The 19,766-nt window shown below is 34.6% G+C and overlaps 2 protein-coding genes across 3 annotated transcripts; both read left to right on the top strand.

Moving 5' to 3' along the window:
- Positions 1-637: 637 nt before the first annotated feature.
- On the top strand, positions 638-3,013 carry LOC137834895 (protein SRG1-like). The gene is made up of 4 exons (XM_068643123.1): positions 638-968; positions 1,461-1,708; positions 1,908-2,232; positions 2,536-3,013. Exons 1-4 carry the CDS (start codon positions 714-716, stop codon positions 2,773-2,775), a joined length of 1,068 nt encoding a protein of 355 aa, XP_068499224.1. The 5' UTR covers positions 638-713; the 3' UTR covers positions 2,776-3,013.
- Positions 3,014-14,670: 11,657 nt separating this feature from the next.
- On the top strand, positions 14,671-19,222 carry LOC137834894 (uncharacterized). Of its 2 annotated transcripts, none has more exons than XM_068643122.1 (9): positions 14,671-14,874; positions 15,020-15,105; positions 15,731-16,218; positions 16,751-16,916; positions 17,201-17,251; positions 17,341-17,523; positions 17,652-17,745; positions 17,868-18,601; positions 18,705-19,222. In XM_068643122.1, exons 3-9 carry the CDS (start codon positions 15,755-15,757, stop codon positions 19,032-19,034), a joined length of 2,022 nt encoding a protein of 673 aa, XP_068499223.1. In that variant the 5' UTR covers positions 14,671-14,874; positions 15,020-15,105; positions 15,731-15,754; the 3' UTR covers positions 19,035-19,222. The 2 variants fall into 2 exon arrangements, with proteins under 2 accessions (XP_068499223.1, XP_068499222.1); XM_068643121.1 differs by having other exon boundaries at positions 18,702-19,222.
- Positions 19,223-19,766: the final 544 nt, after the last annotated feature.

The following is a 19,766-nucleotide window of genomic DNA, read 5'->3' as shown; positions in this document are numbered from 1 at the left end:
TCGAGTTTAAGTGAAATGTGTTTAACCATTACATCTAAGTTATTACTTGTTAGATTTATTTTGTTGGAGTCGAAATATATTATTTAACATGGATTGGGTTGTAAGCTTTGAATCCGAGGCTGGAGATTCAACTTGCCTCCAATGTGGAAAGAAAAAAGCACTTTTGCAGGCCATGTAAGTCATCAAGACAACATGCTAACAAAGGAAGAAGAAAGTTGAAAATTCACATGAATCAAATAGTAGTTTTTTCTTAGATTTTTTATAAATAGATATAATCTACGTATATCTTTTTTTAAAATATAATCTACTTATATCGTTTTTTAACATATGAGTTTTGAGTTTTGATATATATGATTTTTTTTAACATATGAGTTTCGAGAAACAATTGAGATGTCGGTACATAGAGAAGTCAAATTGCATGTCTAAGATGCCTAAATACTTTTATTAAAAAAAATACTAGTAAAAAGAGAAAGATGAATGCATCTAAAATTCACATGCTTGAAACATATCTGCACAGTCAACAGAAAAAGAGAAAGGTGGGTGCATCTAAAATTCACATGCTTGAAACATATCTGCACAGTGAGCAGAAAAAGACAAAAACAGACAATCATATAATATTAAATTTGTTCAAAGGGGTACCTATAATATGGTAATGGAGAGGTGTGGTATATTCATATATCTTCTCCCTTGATTGCCCCAAAGGGACTTTGGCAATGGATTCAAGACCAGCAAACCTTGAATCATCCGTTTCAGTTCCAAGTGTTCAAGAGTTAGCATTTCAAAGGCCAGAGAAAGTGCCACCAAGGTACATCAGAGATGAAGATGGTGATGACATCATTGGCCCTTACCCTTCTGATCCATCTCTTCATGTACCCTGCATAGACATGGCAAAGTTGGTCAACGCCCATACACACCAACTCGAGCTTCAAAAGCTTTTCCTTGCCTGCAAAGACTGGGGTGTTTTTCAGGTACCACAGTACACCTTTGATTCCAATTCAGAATGATTTCTTAGATAGTTATGGATTAGTATTTATTCTTAGATGGTTATGAAGTAGGTAGTAGTAACAACTTATTGCTTTCAATCACTTCACAAGCCATGTAAACATGTGTTTTAGCATTCATGCTGTTTATAGTAAATTCAGATTTTTCTCTAGTTGTTGGTTTGAAAATTTATGGCCTACTATATGCAATCGAGCTGTATATATAATGTAACCTAAAACATTTCCATTCAGTTTATATTTTTGACTGTCAAAATCCTTGACCCTTTTAGTTAAGTAATTCGAGAAATATCCTTATATTAGATGCTATATTCTCAGAAAAGTGAAGAACATAAGCCAAATCTGCGTATTTTTCTGTATTAGAAAGCTGATTGAATTGAACTGAACAAAAGGTAAGGGAGAGATTATCAGCATTCCTTTTACTTCCTTGGTACCTGATTTTCTTCTCTTTTTTGCCTATAGCTGGTAAATCATGGAGTTTCAAATGCTTCCCTTAAGAACATGGGGAATCAAGTTCAGAGATTTTTTGAGCTTCCCTTGCAAGAGAAGAAGCGATGGGCACAGAGACCAGGAAGCCTTGAAGGCTATGGCCAAGCATTTGTAACCTCAGAAGATCAAAAGCTAGATTGGAATGACATGATCTTTCTCAAATGCCTCCCCATTCAGAACAGAAAATTGGATTTGTGGCCACAAAACCCTCCTGAGTTTAGGTACATGAATAATAAAAAGCTGAACTAAAGAGCTTAGTGATGCCAATAGTTGTTTATAATGTGCTAGAGAAGATCCACATTAATTACTTACCTGTTTCCTTGTTCTTATTTTTCCTCTTGATTGTTTTATTCAAGAAATTCCAATGTGAAATTTCTATTCTCATGCTTGTAAGGGTGCCATTTTGCATTTGATTATCAGGGAAACATTAGAGAGATATTGTGAAGATATAAGGGAAGTTACAATTGCAATTATGAAGTTCATTACTATGTCTTTGGGGCTTCAAGATACACAGATATCAGAAAGTTTCCGAGAAGGACTATATGATATAAGGATGAATTGCTACCCACCCTGTCCAGAGCCTGAAAGAGTTCTTGGGATTATGCCTCATGCTGACAATTCTGGGATCACTCTCTTGCTTGACTGCACTGATTTTTCAGGGTTGCAGTTCCTCAAAGATAAAAAATGGGTCAATGTTGAGCCTATAGAAGGGGCCATTGTTGTAAACATTGGCCAAATTATTGAGGTTTGTATTTGTGACTCATTAGGCAGCACATTCAATCATGGATAGATTACTGGAAGTTTGGTACAGATCAAATGAATGGATAAATCAGTAGAACTACTGCATTATATTTGAGCAATAATTGCCATCACATTTTGTGCCTTGGAAAATGAGATTTCCTCAAAATGAAAAATTTAAACTATGATCAGAAATCATTGTTTTTAAGACTTGTAAGTGGTTATCCTAAATCAACAAACTTTACAATATTTAGAAAAAAGTTAAAATAAAAAACCTGAGTTTGATGTCACATGTTTTTCCATTATGCAGGTGATGAGCAATGGGATATACAAAGCACCTGAGCACAGAGCTGTAGTAAATAAGTTGAAGGAAAGGTTTTCAGTAGTGACATTCTGCTATCCAAGCCCTCATATGGACATTGGACCATCTGACAAGCTTATAGGTGAAGGGAACGTAGCTGTATACAAGAAATTGACAAATGCAGAGTATTTCAGCAAGTTTTTCAACAGGGACCTTGATGAATCCTTTCTTGATAGTCTCAGATTATGATCAATGATGTTAAATTTGTACATCATTTCATTGCATCATTCCTAAATCACTTTCATTTTGGATCACACATTTGCACCACACACTTTCTTTATTTTCTCAGTCCAAAAAAGTGAAAGAATTATAGTTTCGGTTGGTTATACCTTCTTGGATATGATGAAAAAAGGGACTTTGGGTGTTTGCATTATTGAGTGTCTTTGTATGAAATGTTATAAAGGATAATAAGAATTAAGTTTAATTAGTTATAGGTTACTTATAATTTTTTTCCTAGTTGAGAGTCTTAAATTTGCAGAAATTAAGGGTTTTAGGCATGTTCATATGTGGAAATGAAGGTAAAATGGGGAGACAGGAGGGCTTTGTTTGGCTGCAAAATAAGCCGGTTTTAGTCTTCCCTTCCAAAATAAAGGTAACAAAAGGGCAGATCACACATGTATAGTGATATCTTGGTGGTTATATTCAGGATCTTAGGAACAATTGTTTCTTAAGGCATTCCATTTAGAATTGTCTAGGGTTTTGATGCCATGTAGGGCCAACATTAGGTTCATTGTTGCTAATTTATTCAAAAGAAAGTAAAAAAGGAGTCAAAGGATGAGAAGAGAGGCTTTAAAAATAATGGTAACTGAGGACTACCTGCTACAGTGATTGTGCTTTGGGAAAATCTGACGCCACAAAACTGACAACTTTCCAAGTGACACACCAAATCTCAGTGAAGTTCGGTCATGGATGATCGATTAATAAATCACTCAATTCCATGAGAAAGTGACTCACACAAGGCATGATGTAAATTACTTAATATGATATGCACAAGGAGGGCATGATGTAAATTACTTAATATGATATGTACAAGGAGGGTAAGTACGAACTAGACCATGATTCGATATATGGTTCAAGTTGTCCGACACCGCAAAGACCATTATGTCTAAATAAGAGACTAATCAGCGATCAAGCATTAGATAATACACTTTTAAGCATGATTTAATTCCCTAATTCAGTCCAATAACAAATGATTCATGATAATAATATAAATAGACACACAGATTCCAAGAATCAGGTATGTCATCATACAGTGTTAATAGCATCGAGTGCCGAATACCAAATTCGCACTTGAGCGTCAGAGTGCCTTTTGCAGGTACCATCTGAGCTTGAAGTTCACGGAGACCGAGAGGCAGAGTAATGAAGGGAGAAAAAGGAGTTTGTTTTAAGAGGAAGGGAGGAAGTGCAGACCGACCGACCAAGGAGTAGTCTGAATCGTTCTCTTGGTTCCAACCTCGTTCGAGAACGATTGGCATCCACTGTGGGACCGAGAGAATTGGCGTGAAGAATAAGGTAGATAGTGTCAACCAGAAGCATGGTGAACGAGAAGATGTCAGATGTTGAGCAGATGACGCTCTTGATATCTCTGCAGAAGGAAATGGTTGACATGAAAACAAGGAATGAGAAAACTAAGCGGATGAATGAGGATGAAATTCTAGCTCTCCGAAAGGAGAATGAAGAGATGAAGAAGAAATTTGTAGAGGGGGGTCCATCATGCACTCTTTCCTCACCCGACTATTTTCTCCCTAAGGAGTGTTTTCGGTCGGGAAGGTTTTAATGAAACATTTCTCTTAAATCATGCGTATTAGCATATAAATTCAGGTACTTTACGACGCTTAGTTCGGTCAAGGACGCAACCTTAACCGGTATACCTTGTCGGCACCTAAAAGACTCAGTTCGATCAAGGACGTAACCTTAACCAATATACCCTGCCGACACTTACAAGACCCAGTTCGGTCAAGGACGTAACCTTAACCGTATACCCTACCGACACCTAAATGAATTGGTTTGGTTAAGAACGTAACCTTAACTAGTATACCCTACCAACATTTAAAAGACTCGGTTTGGTCAATGACATAACCTTAACCGGTATACCCTACCAATCCTTAAACGCGTGGATCAGTCCAAGACGAAATCTTAATCGGTATACCCTCCCGATACCTTAAAGACTTGGTTCAAACAACCACACCCAACCTCTTGACATGATCTTTAGCTCCTTCAACACCCCCCCCCCCCCCATTCTTTCCTTTAAACTAAACTCCCCCATTAACTAGCTCTTCCACTTTTTACTTAATTCTCCCCCTTTTTAAGCAACGTCGACAAGGGGCGACCAACATCAAATAACTTCTTCCAATGCTTCATCATCAAATGAAATAACCCTATGACCAGAAGAGGTTGTAGGAAAAAAAAGATTTGAGTCCCAAGCCTAGCAGAAAGTCATAGCTTTCCACTTAGCAACTTCCCAAAAGAACTTGATTACGAGCCCCTAGTGTTGGTTAAAACATTGCATTAGTTGTGTACAAAGCTTCCTTCATACATATGTTTAAAGAAGAACAAACATTTGTCTTGCTAGTTCATGGTAGAAACACAAAGGAAAGACCACTGTGAAAGCATGCAGGGTATGAAAGGCGTAAAAATATAGCTTTTACATTTTGCTTAGCTTAGCTTGTTTGGGAGAAAATAACAAATTCACAAAGGGAATGTTTTGCAATGTGTGTATGATGAACGAGAGACTTCTTTTCAAGAGATAGTTCAGAGGTATGCATAGACAATGCATAAAAGCAGTGCATTTGATTGAGATCACTTGTTGACCAATGAATTACATTTTTTTATATATTAATTTTTTTAGCAACATATGACAAGAATTGTGTATGATTTAAGTATATAGGTCAAATAAAGTTTGTGTTGATAATCTCACTATAATATTAGAGACTACATATCATATCGTTTGTTTAAGCATGGACTTATCAAACAAATATATATATATATATATATATATATATATATAAGTTGATTTTGTGTCTAAGGCTATCAAATGAAATATTATGTACTATTTTTTTTTGCAATACATAATAATAACAACATCTAATATAGGTCACCTAGAGTGTTCGTTAACAAACTCACTATAATATTGAAAACTACATATCTTAATGTTTGTCTGAGAACGAGGTTATCTTGCGAACATATATATGCATGTTGCTTTTACGTATGAGGTTATCAAACAAAGCAAATGTGTATGACGATCTCATTAATGACACAGTGAAAAATCTTATCTAATTGTTCATAATAATAATGAAGAGTTGTTGGCTTTTAGAACAATTTTGGCATGACAATTTAAAATTGTGGATCTTATCAATAATAAGTGTTTTTATTTGTTATAGGTATATTTTAATATTTTGATATTTTTTATTAAATTCAATATCATACATAGATAACTAAAAATAATAATGTTAAAACTCTTACAAGTGACGAAAGAGAGGATTTAAGTTATAATTTAACTGATTTATCTTAAGCTTCAGATAGTCAATCATTTGAATCAATAATAATTGAATTCCTTAATTCTTTTATAACATATGGTCTTCTTACTCATAAGATTAAACTAAAATTTGGAACCTCAATCATGCTTTTAGGAACTTAGACCAATCATAAGACTTATCTAATGGAACTATATTGGTTGTCCCAAGGTTGAAAAACCATGTAGTTGAAGCATAAGCCATGTATACAAGTAAAAATGGAAACTAGATCTACATTCCTTGCATGTCTTTGTCTCTGTCTCAATCTCCATGACCTTTTAAACTAATAAGAAGATAATATTTTATAATTGCTGCATATTAATATATCTCAAAGTCAGACACTTACAAGTGTTAGATTATACTTGCCAAGACTAGTCTTTAGTCATGGTCAATTGTATGTTGCAATCTCAAGAGTTCAAAGTAAGAGGGGACTAAAAATCTTGATACATGATAAAGACAATAAACCTTTAAGCACTACAATGAATAGTGAACTTTGTTTTCAAAAAGATTTTTTTTAATGTGTGTATCTTTACAAAATAGTTCATGCCTATTATTGTATGCTATTCATAAAAATTCTAACTATATTGAATAAACTCATACCAACTATCTGTTGGGAAAAACGGGTAATTTTCCCACTAAAACAAAACCCTAACAGAGCTACCCGACAAATAATATTGAATAAATAAAGCGGAATAATAAAAGAGATAAAGAGGAAAAACACACCCGAAAATTGTTAACGGAGTTCGGTCTGTTTAGCCTAATCTCCGAGCACAGCAAAAACAACTCCCTTTTATTATTATGAGAGAAGATATTACAAATTGGGATATATATCAGTGAAGGAGGAGAGTTTAATTTATAACCCTCAAACCTCCTTCCCAAACAATGAACCCACCGATGAGGGACTTGGGATTAAGCCAAAATCAACAAATCTCCACCTTGGCTTAATTTCAAGTCCCACCTAAAACAAATCTTCTCAAACCATAACAAAAACAAACTTTACAGTGCTTCAAATTTGCGCCTCCGGGCGCCAACTTCAAATGTGCAAGATATTAACCAAGTCTAAACAGTGTTCAAACTTGGTCCTTGTAACCACCTTGGTGAGCATATCTGCAGGATTCTCTGTAGTGTGAATCTTCTGGAGAACAATCTCTTCTTCTTCGAGAATCTCACGCACAAAGTGATAGCGAACATCAATGTGCTTCGTCCGTGCATGAAAGACTTGATTCTTTGCTAAATGAATAGCACTCTGACTGTCAGAATATAACTCAAGTTGTTTCTGACCAACTCCCAAGTCTTTAAGCAACCCATGAAGCCAAATTGCTTCCTTCACAGCCTCTGTAATCGCCATATACTCTGCCTCTGTCGTAGACAAAGCCACCGTAGACTGCAAGGTAGACTTCCAACTAACTGGCGCTTTTGCTAAAGTGAACAAATAGCCAGTTGTAGACCGTCGCTTATCCAAATCACCTGCATAATCAGAATCACAATATCCAACTATGCATTGACCAAGTGATTCATCTTGCTCAAATGTCAATCCAACATCTAAGGTATTTTGGAGGTACCGTAGAATCCATCTCACAGCTTGCCAATGACCCTTGCCCGGATCATGCATGTACCTGGTAACAACACTCACAGCCTGTGAAATATCTGGTCTTGTACACACCATTGCATACATCAAGCTTCCAACTGCATTTGCATATGGGACTTTCGCCATGTATTCTCGTTCTTCATTAGTCGTCGGAGATAAACGACTACTCAATTTCAAATGAGGAGCAAGTGGGGTACTTACAGGTTTTGTATCTTCGTGTATACCAAAACGTTGTAGTACCTTCTGCAAATACTGCTTCTGTGACAGCCAAAGTTTTCCCCTCTCTCTGTCCCTGTTTATCTCCATGCCGAGAATCTTCTTGGCTTCCCCCAAATCCTTCATCTCGAACTCTTTACTCAACTGAGCCTTTAACCTGTCAATCTCAACTTGGCTCTTTGCTGCAATCAGCATATCATCAACATATAAGAGTAAGTAAATGTAGGAACCATCTTCAAGTCTGCGCAAATACACACAGTGATCATATTTGCTTCTCTTGTACTTCTGATCCTTCATGAACTTATCAAATCGTTTGTACCACTGTCTCGGAGATTGTTTCAGACCGTACAACGATTTGCTAAGTTTACAAACCCAATCTTCTTTACCATCAACCTTGTATCCTTCTGGTTGAGTCATATAGATTTCCTCCTCCAAATCACCGTGTAGGAACGCGGTCTTTACATCAAGTTGAGCAAGCTCCAAATTCAACTGTGCTACTAAGGCCAACAAAATTCGAATGGAGGAATGTTTAACAACTGGAGAAAATACCTCATTATAATCAATTCCCTCCCTCTGAGCAAAACCTTTAGCAACCAACCTTGCCTTGTAGCGAACATCTTCTTTATTAGGAAATCCTTCTTTCTTTGCAAATACCCATTTGCACCCAATTGCCTTTTTACCTTTTGGTAATTGTGCCAGCTTCCACGTCTTGTTCTTATTCAAAGATTGCATCTCCTCTTCCATCGCACCTGCCCAATTACCACTCTCTGAACTCAAAATGGCTTCTGGGTAAGTGGATGGAATGTCATCAACAACTGGAAGTGCATAGGCAACCATATCCATGAAACGAGCAGGCTTCTGAATATCTCGTCTCTGTCTTCTAACTGCAATTGGCACTGATTGCTGTTGAGATTCTTGGGTAGGAACCTCTTCCTCATCTGACTCTTCTTCTGCCATAGGAGAGTCACTTGTGGTATTTCGTGTTGGGATCACCACTGTCGGCTCAAACTCCACCTGCTTCCGGGCACACTCCACCTGTTGCGGAGTACTATCAGCTCCTTCTGGATTTACCTTCTTTAACATGGCAGATTCATCAAAGGTAACATCCCTGCTGATAATCGTCTTCTTTGCCTCTAGACACCACAAACGGTATCCCTTCACTCCAGGACTAAAGCCCATGAAAAGAGCTTTCTTTGCCCGTGGATCCAACTTTGATTCAATCACATGATAATATGCAATAGAACCAAAAACATGCAAAGAATCATAATCAGTTGCAGGTTTTCCAGACCATACCTCTAACGGGGTTTTGCCATCTATAGCAGATGATGGCAAACGATTGACGAGATGTTGAACGTATGTCACAGCCTCAGCCCAAAACTCTCTGCCTAACTCAGCATTAGACAACATACAACGAACTTTCTCCACAAGTGTCTTGTTCATACGCTCCGAAACCCCATTCTGCTGTGGTGTTTTTCTAACAGTGAAGTGCCGAACTATGCCACAATCTTGGCATACCTTCAGGAACGGATCACTCTTGTATTCTCCTCCATTATCTGTTCGGAGAACCTTAATCTTCCTTCCTGTCTGGTTTTCAACTTGAGCTTTCCACTTAAGGAAAATTCCAAGCACATCATTTTTGTTCTTCATAGTAAACACCCAAACTCTCCTGGAAAAATCATCAACAAAAGTGACAAAATAATGCCTACCTCCGATTGACGGAGTCTTGGCAGGTCCCCACACATCTGAATGCACATAATCCAGAATACCCTTGGTATTGTGAATTGCAGTGCCAAACTTCACTCTTCGTTGTTTTCCCAGAACACAATGCTCACAAAATTCAAGTTTGCAAGCCTTCGTACCTTTCAACAATCCTTGCTTGGTAAGAATTTGCAAGGATTTCTCTCCAGCATGTCCCAACCTCATATGCCACAACTTCGTTGCCTCAGCATCCTTCTTAGTGCTAGAAGTTGTTGCCGCTACTGTCCCCACCACTGTACTACCTTGGTAGTAATACAAATTGTTCTTCCTCACGCCTTTCAACATCACCAGTGCTCCTGAAGTTGCTTTAAGAATTCCATCTCGCATCGTCACAACTAGGCCTTTAGATTCTAAAGCCCCCAATGAGATGAGATTCTTCTTCAACTTTGGCACGTACCGTACATCCCGCAAAATTCTGGTGGATCCATCGTGATTCCGCAACTTGATTGAACCTATCCCGACTGTCTTACATGGATTATCATTACCCATGTAAACAACCCCGCCATCGAGTTCTTGAAAATCAAAGAACCATTCCCGAATGGGACACATATGATAGGTACAACCTGAATCCAATATCCACTCATCTGGATGCAATGATGCTGAAAGCGAGACAATCAACACATCACTTTTGCTTTCTGCAACATTTGCATCTTGCAGAGCCTTCCCTTCTTGATCCGAATTTGCCATTACAGACTCACAATATAATATTCAATATTACAAATAATTTCAAACAACCCAAGGCGAACCTTCGGCTCTTGATACCACTTGTTGGGAAAAACGGGTAATTTTCCCACTAAAACAAAACCCTAACAGAGCTACCCGACAAATAATATTGAATAAATAAAGCGGAATAATAAAAGAGATAAAGAGGAAAAACACACCCGAAAATTGTTAACGGAGTTCGGCCTGTTTAGCCTAATCTCCGAGCACAGCAAAAACAACTCTCTTTTATTATTATGAGAGAAGATATTACAAATTGGGATATATATCAGTGAAGGAGGAGAGTTTAATTTATAACCCTCAAACCTCCTTCCCAAACAATGAACCCACCGATGAGGGACTTGGGATTAAGACAAGGTGGAGATTTGTTGATTTTGGCTTAATCCCAAGTCCCTCATCGGTGGGTTCATTGTTTGGGAAGGAGGTTTGAGGGTTATAAATTAAACTCTCCTCCTTCACTGATATATATCCCAATTTGTAATATCTTCTCTCATAATAATAAAAGGGAGTTGTTTTTGCTGTGCTCGAAGATTAGGCTAAACAGGCCGAACTCCGTTAACAATTTTCGGGTGTGTTTTTCCTCTTTATCTCTTTTATTATTCCGCTTTATTTATTCAATATTATTTGTCGGGTAGCTCTGTTAGGGTTTTGTTTTAGTGGGAAAATTACCCGTTTTTCCCAACACTATCCTAAATTAGTTTTTAATCATGAATTGTAATTCAAAACATCTCATAGATTGTTCTAATTTACAATATATTTTGATAAGATGTATAATTTTTGTTGTTGAGTTCAAATACAAGAAACTTATGAAAGACTGTCGCATAAAATACTAGGTACTTAATTGAAGAATACAAACATATCAAATTTTAAAAAATAACGATGAACTATCATGTTGTATTTATATTTTATAATTAATTGAATACTTTTGTATTCTTACCATACTTCCAACCACTAATCTATATGATAGGATAATTCTTCAATTCAATATACAAAGATATAATTACTTAGTTTGCTATTATTACTATGTCTTATACTAATAGATTAAATTATATAATACTTATCGAGATTGATAGTTTGTAAATTAAATTCTATTGTGCCTTTTTAAACACAATATATCACTACTAGAAAATTATTAAATAAAAATTAATTTTAGAGATTAACAATAATTACTTGTTATATTGACTAAATTAGATACTATTTTAGAAACTAAAAAAAACTATTGGTTTCTAAATTAATTTCTATTATTAATAAATAGTTTATAAATTGATATCTAATTAGCTATCAAGGTTTTAACTACCAATTATTTAGATCATAAATTTGGTAGCAAAAACCTTGATAACTAATTAGATACTAAATTAAAAATTATTTATCAATAATAGAAAATAATTTAGACACCAATAATTTTTTTAGTTTATAAAATAGTATCTAATTTAGCAAATATAACAACTAATTATTTTTAATCTCTAAAGTTGATTTCTATTTAATGATTTTCTTGTAATAATATTTCTATTATTTCTCTTTTTTTAACTACAAACCTTAGTATTTTTTTTTATAACAAAACATAAAAGAACCAAATTGATTATTTTAGTTTAACACAATTAAGTAGAAAAATTAAAGTTAGCTTTGCAGACAAGTTATTACTCTAACAGGTTAAGGAAATAAATTAAACTTTATGAATTTTGTACACAAATATTATAGTTGTTATTAAATTGTTTAAATAGTATTAAATTATTATTCAAATGAAGTTATAGTATAAAATGATTTTGTTATTGGTGATACCATAATAATTGACATTCAATTGGTATTAAGGTAAAGTGTACATAATTTTGAAAATTGGATGAATGTTCAACGGTAAAATTTATGAGACTGAAATTTAGTAATAAATTAGTAAAAGTGGAAAAGTTTAATGATAAACTCTGTAATCTAAAATGTAGCATATAATTCATCATTGAATATATAATTAATCTTATATTGGTTACATCATCATACTCTTTGTAAGTTGATAGGTAAAACATGTATAATATTGTTTAATGTTAGATCATAAATTTGGTCAAATTAAAAATTGAATAGTAAAATTGAAAAGTTTAAAAAACATATAATCAAGTTAACAACTTAGGTGGTAATTTGTATGAATAGAAAAATAATTCAATGATGATATTAAACACTCACGAGATAGTTTTGCAGAAAAAACAAAATTCAACTACCAACATTTTGGAAATTTAAAAATGACAAACACACATGTTTTTGCCAAAAATAATAAAATCATTAGGTGCGAAATTTCACTTGCTTGTTGTGACATTCCACCACGTTGTTTCGTGACCAAGAGGGTAAAAAACCTTTAACCGATTCACCCATACAAGTAAAAATAAAATAAAAATAAAAAACGTGGAAGTGTTATTCATATACATTTTAAAAATACTTGATTGGGTTAATTATCTTTTCCTTTTATTTTTATTTATTTAATTTAATTTGGTAGAATAATCGATTTAAATGATCTCGTTAAAAGACTTTTCTAAGTTAAAACGATGTTTAATTACAAATAAATTTTTTAATCTTTTCTCTTTTTAATTATGTTGCTTTTATAGATGATTTAGGTTTTGAATATGTAATAATAAAATTAGATTTATTATAATTTGTGAATAACATTAAAAAAAAATGGCTATATTTTGGATGTAAGTTATAAGTCTTTTTCTAAACTCTTGGTATTAATGAGAGTTGTTTTGTTATTTTATGAATATAATCAAAATTGAATAAGTATATTTGAATGTAAATTGTGAGTTTTTTCTTCTTCTAGAATTTCAGAATTAATGAGAATTGTTATTTTACGAATATTATCGAGATTGAATAAATTTCAACTATCAAATCTCTTAGGACTGAACTACTAGATTATTAAATTTATTAATGATTTTATTGATGATTTTACTATTAATGCAATGAAACATATTGAATTTTGATGGAGCTTTTAATAATAGTAAAATAGAATAAAAATAATAATGAGGCAAAGAGTGATTAAGTCTATTTTGAATATATAATTAATAAAATAAATACCAATTCGATCTTTAAATTTGTCAAACACATACTTAATTTAGTCTTTTAAAAATAAAAAATATTTATTTTAGTTTATAAATGTGCAAAAATTTTAATGTAATTAAATTATATTTTAAAGTTTTTTAGGTGTCCATGGATGAATGGAATAAATTTCATATTAGATTATAATAAATTAGACAATAAAGTCTATTACTCTATTTTGATAGGTTAATAATTTAATAAAAATCTTATCCATTAATAAAAAATATAATCCATTTATTAGAATTTTTTTATGGATGAAATCCATCCATTAAAATATTTTTAAAAAGGTTTAAAAAAAAATTAAAAAATATAATTTTGGGAGTTTTCATGTGGTAAACTTAAGAAAACTTTAATTATGAAAAATTTGGTTAAATTGATCTTGACTTGTTAACTATTGACATTAGATTTTAGACAAATAATTGGCGACTTATTGATCATTTATAAATAAAGCGGATAAATTTGATTTAATTTGATAGGATCCATTACTTTATAATTTTTTAATACATGAATTTATTTCTGGATGGAGAAATGAATGAATGATAAACACATAATTATTATTTTTATCACTTTTAGATTACTTTTGAGTCTATTTTAACATTTAAATTTAATTTTAAAGACCAATTTGACCTCTAAATCAGACATTATTATTTTATCATTAAACTTTAATATTTAAAACTGATCTGAAATTTTTACACCTTCAAAGATTAAATTAGATTTTTCGTACAAACCCATCATGCTGGTCATTTACTTTATTTAATAGTTAATTAATATGTTTTGTTAAAAATGTAAAATCCAAAAGGGTAACAATTAAATAAAAACTAAAATTTATCAAAATTAATAAAAAAATATGTTAGAAAAAATGTTACTAATATTTCACTGAAAATTATGATATTTCGACACTTAATATATTTTCACATCTATTTTGTATTTACTATTGCACCTTTCATTTTATGTTTTTTTAAATGCAAAAAATATTTTTTAATAATTATATTACCTCTGAAAATGAGTATTAAATGTTTTTTTTTTCAATTTTATTTAGATTAAAACCTTTTAGATTTGCATATGATAGCAACAAAGTCACAATCGCGTGTACCCCACCCCACGTCAACTCTCAGCGAAACAGAAACGTAAGGATCTTTTTGTTCTCTGCGGTGAGCTCATCGTGTAACCTCATCTTTTACCGTTCATTTTGAGGTCCCACAATCTCCTAATTTTGACGGTACAGATCTTCTTACTCAACCTTTCTTATTCCCCTCCCACATATAAATTTCCTTCACAGATTGCTTTTCTTTTTCACTTGGCCAAATCTGAAGAAGCAACATTAGCAGCCGAAGCTAAAGCTCAATCCTTTGAGTTAATGGCGGATTGTTAGATTCGATTCGAATTCTCGACAAACTTATCGATCCCTCAATCTGGTGTGAACAGGTAGAATCCCAAGATTTGATAGTGAGTTTCTTAAAGTTTGTTCTTTTCACGAATTGAGATTCTGGGTACTTGTGGAAGATTCGTATTGTGATTCTTTTTGGGATTTGAGTTATGTGATCTTCAATGGTGTTTGAGTTGGATGCAGATCGAGGGCGTGGTCTATTCGATTTGAGTTGAATTTCGGATTGAAGGATCTCATTCTCTGGGAGCAATAAAGCGGAAGAGTTCTAGGTGAGGTTAAGATTGTGCTTTTGTGTTTTATATTTTATTTCTAATGTTTGGTTTTCTTAACTGCTTGTGTTGATTACCATTTTGTTATCATTGGATTGGATCTTATGGATGCGGAGGTGGTGATTGAATATTTAATGATGTCCTAGCGTTATTCCTTGTTGGATCTTATGGTGTGGTTATTTAGTTTAGCAATTATATCTTCTTAAGGTAGATAAGTTTTATCTGGGTGCGACAATTATTAGATGTTATTCCCTTTTGCAAGTGTATTATGATGATCTACGAAAGCTCTTTTATTTTTGTTAATCCGTGTTACCCTCATTAACCATTTTAGTTTTACCTTATTTAAGAGTGCTTGGAAGTTGCGTTTTGCTTTGCTATTGTTATGAAAGCTTTTCTGCGTAAGTCTAGTTTTTTCTTCTCTTATTTAGGGATCAATCGTTGTTAGTTTTGTTATATTTCCTTCTTTCTTTTTTTGAGTATGAATGACGTAGATCAGTTAATGTGGAGGATAAAGTCAATTGTACTGCCGGCAGTATCATATGTATATGCAGCATGCTGTTCTGTTTTGCTTTCTTTATAACTTTCAACTAAGGATGTTATTGCTTATTATAAGTTGCATATGCAGCATCCTTTCTGTTTTGCCTAAAATATGTGGAGATTTAAGCCATTCGGCCACAAAGAGCAGACTGGTCTAGAAGGCCGCACTGTAGATGTTGGCAATCTTAAAATAAACATTGTTAAGGCCATTGCGGAAGGAGGGTTCTCTTGTGTCTACGTAGCTCGTGATGCTGTACATATGTCAAAGCAATATGCTTTGAAGCACATGATATGCAATGATGAAGAATCACTTGGATTGGTAAAGAAGGAGATATCTGTGATGAAGATGCTGGTAGGACATCCCAATGTTGTCACACTTCTTGCACATTCTATCTTCGATATGGGTAGGACAAAGGAGGCATTCCTTGTGATGGAATTTTGTGAGAGGTCTCTGGTCAGTGTGCTGGAGAGCCGCGGAGCTGGTTATTTTGACGAGAAACAGGTTCTTTTGATCTTCAGGGATGTCTGTAATGCAGTTTTTGCTATGCACTGCCTGTCCCCACCTATTGCACACCGGTAAACAACACCAGCTAAAAGATTTAATATGTGTCAGAATTTGTGATGTTTTTTTTTATATTCTTCTGAATCTTTAATTTTTTTTGCGTCCAATCATTTGAAACATGTAAAGCTTTATGGTTATTCTGTTTTTTATTTTCTAAATTTCGTATTTTCTTTTTTTTTTCTTCTAAAATTTGTTCCATTACGAAACTCCGATGTTGTCTGTCTCTCCCCATGACATCATTGTTTGCTTTCTCATTTGTAAGTGCTAGATAGTATGCCCATGGCCCGAAGCTTCATTATATATTTACCGACAATGAAATGATTTTTACATCTTCAGACACAAATGCTGTCTTTATGTTCTGTTTTATTAAGATCTAATTATTCACATGTGATGAATGTATTTATTTCAACCATTCTATTTTGTGAGAATGACTTTTGTCTTCTTGTTCATGACATCATTGAAAAACTTTGGCAAATCCAATGGAAGCATAGTGGTGCTTTTTTTATAATTAATAAACTGCTTTTTGTTTTCCTTTGTGTTTCCTAGAGACTTGAAAGCGGAGAATCTTTTATTAAGTTCAGATGGCTTATGGAAGTTATGTGATTTTGGAAGCACTTCCACTAATCACAAACGTTTTGAAAAGCCAGAAGAAATGGGGATTGAGGAAGACAATATCAGGAAGTACACAACTCCAGCCTACAGGGCCCCTGAGGTAAGTTGAGATCTGTCTTCACTAGATAAAATTAGGGTACAAATGAAGGTTGTGGTGAAAGCACCACAGCCTATGCCCAGTTATGGGTGGTGGATACTAGACAGGTTTGATCTTGGTTCTTTCTGGGTTAAGTGTGTACTCATTTCCCTGGACAACACTGCTAATGGTTAGGTGGAGGTTTGCACGTGTTGTCATGTGTGATACACAAATGTTTTATTTTTTGTTGTACCAAAAAATCTATTGTCAAGTGTGATACAAATGTTCATTTTCTTTTGTGTATTTAGATGTGGGATCTGTTCCTGAGAGAGGTCATTAATGAGAAGGTAGACATTTGGGTAAGTCATGCATGCATAAAACTCATCATTTTCAGTATAATATTTTGCAAATCATTTTATGCTAATTGAGGAATCATACTTCTGGTTAGGCTCTTGGATGTCTTCTTTTTCGCATATGCTACTTCAAAAGTGCTTTTGATGGGGAATCAAAGCTCCAAGTCTTAAATGGAAACTACCGTATTCCCGATTTACCAAAATACAATTCATCTATCACGGACATGATAAGAGACATGCTCCAAGCTAGACCAGATGACAGACCAGATATCACGCAGGCAAGCGCTTTGCTTGATTGGCCATTCATCTCCATCAGTTTAGGTTGGTCATAGATCATCCGTCAATAGCATTCATAGGTACTAGAATTAGGGCAATCAATTGATGACTTTGGATACCATGGTCGCAGGTCTGGTTTCGTGTTAACGAGCAACTGCCCATTAATCTACAGAAGTCATTACCTGACAGACCACCTGAATCACCCTCACCCAGCAATCATGAAGGTCATAATGTTATCCTTGATGAATTAGGGGCCAAAATCTCTTTGCAGAGATTGGAGTTGTACATACAATTTCCCCCCCTCGATTCTTACTCAGAAAATTGATTTGTTACTAAATTTTTGCAGGTGTGTCATTGCCCTCAAACAGATCACCTCCAATGCCTCGTAGGAACCCACCTCCTCCACCTTCATCTGGAGAACCCAAAACTACACCACAGCCATCCCTTGCTTCTAAGGGAGGGGGCAGTGGGGGGCAGCTTGGTGCTTTCTGGTCCAGTCAGCACGCAAAGGATTCACTTGTTACTGAGGACAAGAGCAAACCAATTTTTGATGAAGAACCATCTAGCCACCATATGTCACTGAAACATGATAGCCTTCGTCCTGAAATTGAACAATTAGCCAAAAATCTTAATACTGGCAAAGTGGTTAATGCACAAACTCATACTGTGAAAAGCAGTACACATGGAAAATTACACAAGCCTGATACTACACCCTCAAAGGATTTTGAAATAAACTTATTCCAAGATAAAGATCGTATGGAGAATACAGCTAACTTTCAAAACAAGGCTTTTAACACTTTTGTTGCTGAATTCGATACCACTAAGCTCAACCCTGGACATAATAACAAATCCGAAAGGGAACAAGCATTACAGGCTGAAGTGGAGAAACTCAAAGAGCAGCTGAAGGAAGCTAACGTCGAAAAAGCTGAAATAACATCCAAGTTTGATAAGCTTTCTGCTATATGTCGATCTCAGAGGCAAGAATTGCAGGATCTCAAGCAAGCACTGGCAGCTCGGACTCCTTCACCAAGTAGAGAGGGTTTGAAAACCTCTCCTGCAGTTACTTCATCTCAACCTATGGTAATAAAAATTTGTTGTTTTCCTCTAAAAAAAATTTCTTGCCGATTTTGTTTTAGATTGTGTTCTTGGTATATGCTTGATATGTTTTACATTGCGACAGCAGCAGGATAGAACTGAATGGAAAACTCCCAGTTCAGAACCTAAGTCATGGCAAGCTTTTCCTGAGGAACCCCAACAACAAAAGTCCCTCTCAGCAGAAAATACTACCAAATCAGCCAGGACGAATAATGGCCGGCAGAACAAGCAACCTGTTCCACTAGCTACTACTTTTGATTCATGGGGTTTTGGAACTGATAGCTTCAGTGCTGTACCTAGTGGCAGCTCACAGATGCAAAGACCTAGCAGTGCGGGAGGTAAGTCTCAGGGTTTTGGTGAGGCAAAGGCCTTTGAGAGCAAACCAACTTCTCAACCAGCTGGTTGGGCCGGTTTTTAACTGTGGGAAAAGTTCTTAAGGATCTATACTGTGAGATTGCACCGAGACTTTTTTTGGTGTACACTGAGAAGTAAAATGAATGCAAACTATTATATATCCTGTATGTTAAATTGATGCGATTCAGTTTCTTTTTTTGTTTTTCTGTGTGGATCATGCTTCGAAATGGCACGTGTTTCTTTGGACTAAAACCATTCTCGGGTGACGGTATTCATTTCCATTTTGCAAGATTGCTGCATTACTATATGTTTATTGTTATATGGCTAGGGTCTGATTGGACCAGTGCCCTCTTGTACACCACCCATTCAAACTTCAGACCTTGAATTTAAACATTTGTGCTACAAATTTGAACCAGTGTTGCACTGCACAAATGCTACGTTGACGTATTCTTAAACATTAGAGACTCGTATTTCTATTATATAGATAAATTATAGTTATAGTTTTTTTAAACATAATTGCTTATTGGTTGGTGGTGACTAAGGACATGCTTATAAAGTATTACTCTTGGCTTTCAAGAAAAAAAAAATCAAAAGATATACTTTTAGTTATCAATCAGGGATAGACATACAGTAGCTTGCCAAACAAGGGCCAACAAGGACACAGAAAAAGAAAAGGAAGACTTGAGGTTAGGAACAGGAAGAATGAATTTTCGGAACCATATTCTTCTCTCTTTAGTTTTTTCTTTTTTTACTTGCTAGATATTTTTGTTTAATTTGTCAAATATGACATTTTTCA

This window comes from Phaseolus vulgaris, chromosome 5 (assembly GCF_000499845.2).
Source record: "Phaseolus vulgaris cultivar G19833 chromosome 5, P. vulgaris v2.0, whole genome shotgun sequence".
Lineage (NCBI taxonomy): Eukaryota > Viridiplantae > Streptophyta > Magnoliopsida > Fabales > Fabaceae > Phaseolus > Phaseolus vulgaris.
This window is presented reverse-complemented; position numbering and strand designations above follow the sequence as displayed.

Bases quoted from the DNA above. Each gene is read 5' to 3' on its own strand.
- LOC137834895 (XM_068643123.1), top strand. From the start codon at position 714: ATGGATTCAAGACCAGCAAACCTTGAATCATCCGTTTCAGTTCCAAGT. The intron at 1,709-1,907 runs GTACATGAATAA...TTTGATTATCAG, and splicing joins CAAAACCCTCCTGAGTTTAG to GGAAACATTAGAGAGATATT. The intron at 2,233-2,535 runs GTTTGTATTTGT...TCCATTATGCAG, and splicing joins ACATTGGCCAAATTATTGAG to GTGATGAGCAATGGGATATA.
- LOC137834894 (XM_068643121.1), top strand. From the start codon at position 15,755: ATGTGGAGATTTAAGCCATTCGGCCACAAAGAGCAGACTGGTCTAGAA. The intron at 16,917-17,200 runs GTAAGTTGAGAT...TTGTGTATTTAG, and splicing joins CAGCCTACAGGGCCCCTGAG to ATGTGGGATCTGTTCCTGAG. The intron at 17,746-17,867 runs GTCATAATGTTA...AAATTTTTGCAG, and splicing joins CTCACCCAGCAATCATGAAG to GTGTGTCATTGCCCTCAAAC.